This window comes from Protobothrops mucrosquamatus, unplaced genomic scaffold (genome assembly GCF_001527695.2).
Source record: "Protobothrops mucrosquamatus isolate PMUCROS unplaced genomic scaffold, P.Mucros_1.0 scaffold160, whole genome shotgun sequence".
NCBI lineage: Eukaryota > Metazoa > Chordata > Lepidosauria > Squamata > Viperidae > Protobothrops > Protobothrops mucrosquamatus.
In genome coordinates, this window is record NW_015386524.1 from 11575 (window position 1) to 22420 (window position 10846).

General features: G+C 34.8%; 1 protein-coding gene across 1 annotated transcript; it reads right to left on the reverse strand.

The window, feature by feature from the left end:
- Window positions 1–4410: 4410 nt before the first annotated feature.
- LOC107285302 (vomeronasal type-2 receptor 26-like) lies at window positions 4411–10633 on the reverse strand. Its single transcript, XM_015813479.1, has 5 exons — window positions 10355–10633; window positions 8948–9805; window positions 7736–7963; window positions 6373–6514; window positions 4411–5312 (listed from the first exon to the last, which is right to left on the reverse strand). Exons 1-5 carry the CDS (start codon window positions 10631–10633, stop codon window positions 4411–4413), a joined length of 2409 nt encoding a protein of 802 aa, XP_015668965.1.
- Between the last annotated feature and the right edge of the window lie 213 nt (window positions 10634–10846).

The window sequence follows — 10846 nt, forward strand, 5'->3', positions numbered from 1 at the left end:
AGGACTGGCCTAGGGTAATTTTTAGAGGGGGTTTTAATTATATTTTAATTAGACTATATTTAAATATTTCCTTTTAATTAATTTTAATCCTGTAATTGTCATTTGTGTATTTTTAATCGATTGTCAGCCGCCCTGAGTCCGCAAGGAGAAGGGCGGGATATAAATTTAATAAAATAAATAAATAAATAAATAAATAAATTTGTTTGTTTGTTTGTTTCTCTCTGAAATACATTCTTCACCCAAAATTTTAGAAATCAAATGTTTTGTGACTTTCTTTTAAATTGTGATGGAAGGTGCAACTGCAGAAGCAAAGTTGGAGAGTTTGGGCAATGCAATGATTTCTCAACATAGGGAGTTAAAAGTTTAGTAAGTTATAGTTACTTATGGATCTGTGTAAACAGGCCCACTTCCAAAAGCTGGCCATCTATTGCCAGGCATGAAATTATCAGGCACAAAAGACCAAGGCCACATATTTATTTCCAAGTAAAATTATTTATTACTGATGCCCATTCACAGGAATCTAGTCAACTAATGTTTAGCACTAATTTAGCACTAATAGGGGTTAATGGAATTCAAGAGGTGTTGGACTTAGTCCATTTGTGACTACACAGTTACTCTAAGCTGATTCCTGTTGTGACAAGCTGTGCCACTGCTTTTCCTACAGTAATCTCTTAACCATTGCAAAATCTATAAAGTTAGCCATTGTCTCTGAATCCCCAAACATTGCAACATTTTGTAAGGACAAGGCAATATAAATCTTCAACAACCTACTAGATGGAGAAACTGTTGAGTCCTCTCTAATGCTTGAATAGTGCCACCTTGTAAAAGGGGATGTTATTTTCCTGGCTTTGGATTTTGTGTTTAGGGCAGTTATTTCCAGTACTGTAGCTTATGGGTCTTTCTCCTCTCCTGGATGCTTTTGAATGGAAGTTGTTCGCCCTCTGCCCCAATTCCTTGGAGAAAAAACAGAGTGCTTATACAACTTTGGCACAGAACTGGGGAAAAAATCCTACAACCTATGAACTTAAATAAATAACATAACAATTTATCTATCAACCTTCTTTAGTTCTTGTGTACACTAAGAGGCAGACACCTCAGACTGCAGATGATGAAGGCAGCAGGGGGTAATGGAGGAAACTCTGAAATGTCCTCCACCTTTAACTAGCCTAACTTCTTCAAAAAGGTTGCTAGGTCTTGTCCCATTGCTAGTTACCAAGAAACAGCTCAATGCCTGAGAGAGAGCAACATTTGTCCCTGCCTGGACAAGTGTTGGAAAAAACAGGTTACAACTCATTGACAAAGTGGGCTCATTGAACCTATTTCCAAAATTACTCTTTTATGTAACATGTGGCCTTATTATCATATCTCATTTCCCTGGCTTACAGAATGTTAAATGCTTTGATTTGATTGAAAGTGCCATTTCATCAAATTTCCAAAGAAATATACTAGTCAGCCTTCAGGCATAATAAATAGATAGTAACGATTAAAACTGAACCATATACTAGGCAGAACATTCATTTTTATCACAGCAATTCTTTCCAGCAATAACACTTGTACTTTTTTCCCATTTTCCCATATCTTTAATTTCATTCCATGTTTTAATATAGTTATTTTGAAATAACATTATATATGTAGTAATGTAACTCAAGGTTCTGTCTAAGACTCAACACACTTAAACATAAATGACCTGGATGAGGGGATATAAGGGGAATCCATCATATCTACAGATAGCACCAAAATGTGGGAAATAGTTAACATTTTAGATGATAGACTCAAGATTCAGAAAGACCTTGACAGAGTTGAACACTGGGCCATATTTAACAAAATGCAATGTAGAAATAGAACTGGCCATCCATGAAGAAGAGAGCATATCTGCAGTGATCCAAAGTCAAACAATAAGACGTAAGTAAGAAACATCAACAATCTGCGATATGCCCATGATACAATTCTTCTCTAAGAAACCAAAGAAGCCCTGGAAAATCAGATCAAGAAAATCAAAGAAGTAAGAATTTTGGTCTCTTTCTGAACATTAAAAAGACCAAGCTCATGAACACTGCAAGGAATGGAAACATCAAAATAGAAATTGAGTTGGCTTTTCATTGGGAATACTGATGAGAACTCTACTTGTGGTCCTAGCTCCTTAACTTTATTGCCTAGTTGCTTATAATCTCTCAATATTGTACTCAGGTTCAGATAAGGCCACATTTGGAATACTGCATCCAGTTTTGGTTACCACGATATAAAAAAGATGTTCAGACTCTAGAAATAGTAGAGAGAAGAGCAACAAAGATGATTAGGGGACTGGAGGCTAAAACACATAAAGAATGTTTTCTGGAATTAGGTATGTCTAGTTTAATAAAGAGAAGAAATAGGGATGACATAATAGCAGTGTTGCAATATCTCAGGGGTTGCTACAAAGAAGAGGGAGTCAAGTGATTCTCCAAAGCAACTGAAGGCAGGACAAGAAGCAATGAATGGAAACTAACCAAAGAGAGAAGCAAACTAGAATTAAGGAGAAATTTCCTGACAGTTAAAACAATTAACCAGTAGAACAGCTTGCCTCCAAAAGTCATGGATGCTCCAACACTGGATGTTTTTAAGAAAAGATTGGACAATCATTTGTCTGAAATAGTATAGGGGTTGGACTTGAAGACCTCCAAGGTCCCTTCTAACTCTATTATTATTATTATTATTATTATTATTATTATTATTATTATTATTATTATTATTATTATTATTGTTGTTGTTGTTGTTGTTGTTGTTGTTGTTGTTGTTGTTGTTGTTGTTACTGTTGGCATTATTATCTCCTTTGTTTTATCATTTTATTGTACATAAAACATGTTATTTTATTACAAGTGAAGACAAAGTAAAATTCTTTAAACATTTCATAGATCAGTAATCCCTCTTCTCTTATTAAAACTTGGTCAGTAGAAATGTGGAATAAAACAACCTTGTCTATTTTTTGATAGAATATCAGCTAAAAGGATTAAACCCTTAAGTGAAATAAAACATTTTTAATTCAAGGTGAACCTAGTTTAAATAAGAAGGAAGAACTGGGAACAGAAGAGCATGTTTGTTAATGGCTCACATATCTACAATTAAGAGGTAGCTTTAACTTAGATGAGAAAAGCTGTGGCTTTAAATTTGGAAAAAGTAAATTTGAAATTGCATTGTATGTTAATGATGAAGATGTTAGGGATGAGGTTTACAAAATGTTATTGAAACTGAATTTGGAAAACAACTATGATAAAGGTTGCATGGTTCAATGGGTAAAAAAATATTGGGGCTATAATATAATGATTGACCAATCAGAAATATATGGATTTTTGGACTGAAGTTTACACTGAATTATAATCTGAAAGAAAATTTCTATTAGATTATGCATTGTTGATATTTAACTCCTGAAAAATTGTCCAAGATGTATAAAGGAGTTAAAAATATATGCTGGAAATGTAATTGTAAAGGAGCTATTTTTAACCCCTCTGTGAACATATGACAAAACAAAGAAATATTGGGATATGATTTTTCTCCTAATTCAGAAGATTTTAAAAATAAATATAAAACCGAAAAAGGAAGTTTTCCATTGTGTTTTAATGGCAAAGAGCTTTAAAAATGGAAATGTTATTATATATTGCATTTTTTGAACGTAAACAAAGCTTAGCCCAGTTAAGGTTTGCCCTGTACCTCTAATAATTTAATTCTAATTTAAATATACTTTAAATAGATTTTAAGTAGGTTTTTAATCTCATAGTTATTTTAAACCTCAAATCATCACTTGGTTATTCATTCTTCTCAGGTTACTATCTTTTCTGGTAAGAAGCATATAACACAGCACCTACCATATGCAGAAGTAGTTGAGACTACTTTGAAGCAGCATATGATTTAGTTAAAATTAATATCTGTCCTTGAGAATTTATTTCAAAATTTGCATATTACATGGCAAACAGGGCAAGGATATTTCCATTAATATATAGCCAAAGGAACCTTGCCCATAAACTATCCCCTTTATAAATTACTATGAAAAACATATAAAACTCGCTCCAAAATAAACTTTTCCTTTAATATGTAATAGGGCCATACACAACCTATTAAAATCCTGTATTTGCATATGATAACTTTTCAGCTTTGTGAAATATATGGACACATGTGATTAAGTTAATCAAAATATACATTCAGGTAATCATCATTCACTTTAAACTGGATAGGACACATCATTCTTTGACTTTGAAACAGATCTCCTTTTAAGGACTTCTTTTCTCCATATCAGAATATATGTATAAATGAAGTTAAATCAAGGTCACGGAGCTTTTTCCAAATACCATCAAGGTAAATTAATGTACAAAACAATCCCACAAAAACAGTTTACAGTAATTTAAAGATGTTTTATTAAATACAAATACAAAAAGACAGTTATTGTTCTTTCCTTACTAAATGTTCCTTTTTGTTCATCTCAGGTCTCAAAAGAATGATGTAGCATTTGGGGGCAAATATACACCCCAGTAAACCAGCACTGGAGGATAAGATAGAAAAGATCTCCACAGCTACCATGTATTTCCCTTTGGTGCTCAGGTACGTTGGAACAAATGACAGCCAAACGCTGCAAAAAACCAACATGCTGAAAGTGATGAACTTGGCCTCATTGAAACTGCTGGGCAGCTTCCTGGCTTGGAAAGCAATGTTAAAGCTGACACTAGCCAGGAAGCCCATGTAACCCAAGACACAATAAAACATGATCACCGAACCCTCATTGCATTCCATTATGATTTCTCCCTTCAATGAGTGCAGGTCTGTATCTGGGAAAGGGGGACAGATACTCAGCCAAACAGTGCAAATTCCCAGCTGGATGAAGGAACCTGAAAGGACAATAGAATTGGCCAGTCCTTTCCCTACCCATTTCCTCAATCTGGATCCTGGTTTGGTTGCCATAAATGCCAGAATCACAGTCATGGTTTTTGCCAATACAGATGAAAGGGCTACTGAGAAGATAATGCTAAATGTTATTTGCCGGAGAAGGCAGGTCATCTTTTCAGGCCTTCCCATGAAGAGGAAGGAGCAGAGGAAGCAGAGAAGAAGGGAGAAGAGGAGGATACAAGTGAGGCTCCAGTTATTAGCTTTGACAATTGGAGTTTCTCGGTGCATCCAAAATATTCCAAGCACAAGGACTGTAATCAAAGAGAAAATAATAGCCAATGTAACAAAGAGGATTCCCAAAGGTTCATTATAAGAAAGATAGGTAAACACTTTGGGAATACATTGATTTTGAATGTTATTGGGATATTCATTTTCTGGACATTTCATGCAGACATCCATATCTGGAAAAAAAGAACATATCTTTCCAATATAGCAAACTTTCTGTCAGTATAGTATGTGAAAAGAGGATAGCAATTATTTTTAATACAAAAGCATGGATTAGTGTCATAACATAAATTTAAGCTTGATATCCTTCATTATGAACAGTGGGTGTTGTCTGAAAATCAAAAGCAAATAAAAATGTTTTTCTGTCACTTCTCTTCATTTGTCAAATGAGATGATTACCAATAGACTCTTAAGTGCCATTCCAGTTTGGACAAGCAATATTTGCAGCTTCAGAGACAACTAAGTTTAGAGAAATAAATATTATAAATACTTGGTACTAATAAATCAATTTGATATTGTATTTTAAGGAATAGATGGAACAAGAAATTGGAGAACTCTATTTTGTCTAAACTATGGAAATTAATCTGAACAACCAAATTAGAAGTTTTAATGGATCATAGACTACTTTTATTAGATAGAATTGTATATTTATTAGAAAAAACTATATAACTTCACAGGTTATTGCAAATGTAAAGAGAATAATGCTTCACTGAATTATATTTTTGTCACATCTTATACATTAATTTGTCCTTTGTACTAATTTGACCATGAGATAGAATTTAATATTTTCAGTTTACATATTTTTGAATCACATCTCTAAATGGAAAGTGATAGATAAACAATAGAAGTCAATTCCACATGCTTTTCTTTCTGCTCAGAGATTACTCCTTCAATGGTGGAACTATAAATGTATAGCCCAGATTACTCAGTTCATTTATAACTTAGTGTTGCCTTGGCCTAGGAATGAATTCCTTTAAAATTCATTTATGCCCTGCTGATTGCACTGCAATATATCATCATAAAAACTTTTGTTTAAAATTTTAATTCCATATATACATGTATGAGAAAGTGATAAATGAGAGAGTAAGATGGGGCAGAGAGAGAGAGAAGAGAGAGAATATTATAGGGGGGCTTTTTCTTGTGTTGTTTTGTTTTTACTGTTGTTCATGTGGTTCTCCTTAAATAAATCAGAGCACTGGATTGGATTTTTGTTGGTTAGTTAGCTAAAGTCTTCACATCTTTCTGTCTTACCTATTTCATCAGAGATCTGTACTTCTGAACATGGTACACAATCATAACAACAAAATTTCTCTCCTTCCTTCTTCTTTCTGCTAGAGCCTGGGTAGCAGTGGTCATTGCACACAGAAAGAGGAATCACCTGAACAGTAATAGGTATGAGAGAATCAAAGGATAAAATGCCCGCATTAATACAGCTTTATAAAACAGAAACCCGCAATCCAGATGAAGAAGCTGAAGAAAATGAATATTAGGAAACTTGAGTTAATGAGAAGGTATTGGCATTGACTTCTTTGGATGTTCTAGCAGGGAACCTGGAATGGAAGAAAGTTTTGTTTTCATAAGATCTGATAGGTATTTGGATTACTCCTAATGATTTTTTTAGTTAATACTTTTTCTGAACCTGAGCAAATGCAATACAGGTTCTTTTGCAGCCAGAATGCTTCAAAACAGAATGTGGCACTACAGATAGTCCCAAATGTACAACCACAACGGGGCTCAGAATTTCAGTCATAAGATGTTGCAGGATATTATGTGAAAAATTCTATTGCAACGATTTTTACAATGGTTGAAAAGTGAATCACATAGTTGTTAATTCAATTGTGTATTCATTAAGAAAATCTGCCAAATGGGGATATATTTTTTGCTGTAAACTAGCTAAAATTTTCTAGTTAGCTTCCTCTTTCCTCTATGTATTCAAGATGCACAGTGATTAATATTTATAAGTATTTATATGTAAGGGTGTAGGTAGATACATATGTATGTATATAGTGTACCTACATGTGTGTTATATATGTGTACACTTTTGAGAGCAGGCAACAGAATTTCATTTTTAATGTGTGCCCATTTTATCACATGATTGTTAAGTCAATTGCATGTTGGTTAAGAAAATTGGTTCTGACAGATGGGCATTTTTTGCTGGAAATTAACTAAAACCTTTGCAATCCATGGTTATGTGACCATGGGACACTTGCAAAACTGAGTCAATTGCCATATACCTGAAATGTGATGATGTAACAACAAGGGAGGCATCGGGCTCTCCTTCAAGGAAGGTCATAAATAGCTTTTTTTTCAGTCCCTTGTAAATTTGAACAGTTGTTAAATGAACAGTCATATGCCTAGGGCTATCTGTATTTACATTGGCAATTTTTGAATCCCAAGCACTATTGGAAGCATTTGTCATAAGCCTTCCATGGACATATTAATGCTCAATTGCATATGTAGAAAATGTTATATGTCATCATCTTGAAAGGCTCCAAAAGACCAAAACACCATTTTTTTCAATTACTGCCATTTATTTGAAAATTGCTCCAAAGTGTGCTTTACTTTTGTTATTAGTTGAGAATCTGCAGCTTCTTCTCACCTGGTTAAAGCTTCTGTGCCATACAATTTGATTGTCATTAAGAGTTAATTCTCTGCCCGGTCGAGCCCAAGGTTCCAATGTTCCAACTTTGACTCGAGAAAAGGAATTATTGTGGAAAGTAATCCAGTTTACAATATCAAAACCTGTAATCAGTTCTCTGTTTTCATCAAATGTAATAGTATCTCCCATACTGTTGTTGAATACAATGTTTTTCAAGAAAGAATGGAACTATATATTTTTAAAAAGAAATTAACAGCAAGACTTTGAAATCATAACAACTACATAAAACAATTTCAAGATGAACTAGCCTGCTTTGGAAAATGCAAATGGAATTGAGGGTGTCTTCAATTCCTTTGGCAAGATGTCCACAATTGCTTTACCAATGCATTCTTTCTAGGACTAAGAGAGAGTGACTGGCCTAAGGTCACCAAATGGCTTTCTGCCTAAACAGGATTAGAAGTCACATCTCCCAATTTCTTGTCCAGTTCCTTAACCACTACACCAAAATGGTTGTCAACATACATCTTCCATATTTTACAATATGGAACATGTATGATGACAATCAGTGTCTCTCTTTCAGCTCATTAACCATTGACTGTTAATCCGTGTTAACCACTGTTATGTTAATCCCATTTTTTTTTCAAAATACTAAACATAATTGTTATCTTCAAGGCAGAGATTTAAGCTTTACAAATTATAATGGGTATTATGATGAATTGAATTTCCAGGAACATGAAGGAAATTAACTCACAATTATTGGCCTAATTAGAAAACCGGCAGTTTTTTGGCTTCATAGAATATCAATGCACTCCAGAATGGATACTCAAATAGTGTTTTTCAAATTCCATGACAAAGTGGTCAGTCCTCATTGACACAGATGGATCATCTACATCAGTAGTCCCTGATCCTCAGAACATGGACCAGCACTGGGCCACAACCTGTTTGGAACTGCCCTGTGCAAGTGGCCAGGAGAGTGCAGGCATGCATGCATAGCCCCATTTGCATGAGCAGTGGACACTTGCACATGTGAAGCTCCATTTGTGTGAGTGACAGGCTTCTTGTGCATGCACATGAGTGGCCAGTCTTCATTGACATAGATGGATTACATACATCCAGCCATGGCCTGTTACTGGATGGCGAGTGAAAGTGCAGCTTCATATGAGTGAGCAGTTAAATAAACAATTTTTAGGTATTAGAAATACAATAAAATACCTGCCATGGTTTTAAATCCTGAAATATTACTTCTTCTGTTCCTATTGCATTTCTACATCTGGATCTGGACTTGAGTAAAGCATGCAAAGAATGTGCCATAATGTGGACTGCATTATAAATGTTGTAACTGTGTCCAGTCATGCTCATTTCAAATAATATACTCGGCAGACTCTCTAACTTCTCATGTCCAGTGCACAATACCTTGTTATCTTCATTTATACCAGAAATGTGTAATGGACAGTCAAATGCCTGTTCCCAAAAATTCTGAATGAAATTGTCTTCTTTTACCCAGGATGGCCTTATAGTCTGAACAAATTCTTGGAATCCAGGTGGTTCTTTTGAGCGAACTGCGAATGATAGAGCACCATGAAAACTCTGTATATCCCAAAGTCTCTGAATGGACAACGATTCAAAATTCCAATGGGATGTAATAATCCACACTTTACCCAAAGGTTGCAGTGAAGTAAAAGATGCTACAACGATGATCACTCTTAGATTTTGCATGGCTGGAGTTAGGGCATAGATTAAACACACTTTGACTTTATCCTCCCTAAAGAGATGATCATATCTTAATTCCATTGACATCAAGTGTATATATTGATCTAGATATGCCTTCGGTGGTGTTCTAAGTATAAAAGCATGACAAATGCTGTTTTGGGAAAGCAACGGTTCAATTTTCTGCAAAAACATGTCCCCATAGTCATCATCCACAGCAAAGAGCCCAATCCAATTCCATCCAAAATGTTGAAGTAATCTAATAACCCCATTGTATTGGTGCATTTCATTGGGGACCATCTGGTACAAGAATGGAAATACATTTTTATCTCCATGTACTGGAGAAAATATTCCATAAGCAAACTGAAAGGCAATATAAAGCAAATAATCAGAATCATTATGTAAGAATATTAAATAGGATTCATGTTCATCAAAGGTAAGGCAGAAAGCCAGCACTGAATGTTGGTGGAAATTATACGGTCAGTTCATATTCCTTCAATATTATATCAGCTAAAAAAAAATTGTGAAAACACTTAAAACATAGCACAAGATTGAAAGGAAAGTACGGTATTTATTACCTGAAAAAGTGTTCTAGTTTAACTCGCTGAAGGGATTTATGTAGCATGTACTAGAGGCAGAGTATTTTCTGTAGTTGCCCAACCACCTTGAAATTCAACGCCAAAAGGAGTTTACTAATCTTCTCTATTTGGGGGAATCTACAAGAGTCCTCAATTTCTAAATAATTACTCATCCCTATAGTTTATTTGTATTTATATTAATTGAATGTACAATACTGCGTTCTCCGAGATTCTCCCCTATGAGTGGCATCTCTGGGAAAAGTTGTAAATATGCTTTAAGAATCGAAGAAATTAAAGAGATTGGGATTTCTAGGAAGCAATCTCATGGATCTACCTGTGGAATCTTGTAGCTGGCAAGGACTGTGGCCATGTTGAATGAGGTCTCCGTCAAACGTCCTCCAATAGCAGCAATAAATGTTTTCTTTAAATCACAGGTAAAGTTAGGAACAAACTTGTCTTGTGTAGAAAGTAAGCTCAATGTAGCCTTATAGATTATCCTCGCAGGGAAGTAGTTGTTCACAATGTTGAAACCCAAAGTGATGTTTGGTAATAGCTCAGGATTCTCATTGATCTCCTTGACAATAAATACCAAAGCAAGGATTTGCTGATACATCTTTGGCAGAGAACTGCAATAAAAACTATCAGTTTAACTGAAGTGTCTCCTATCCTCTTCTACTTGTGTACTTACAGCTATGAAACTGAATACCATGAAGTTCAAAATCGTCCATAGAACCAGCCCTGCAATTAACTGAGAGGCAGCCACTTCAAGCTACAGTTGCTGAAACTCAGCAATAATGGGTGGAAGAGACACTGAAACCGTTAAATA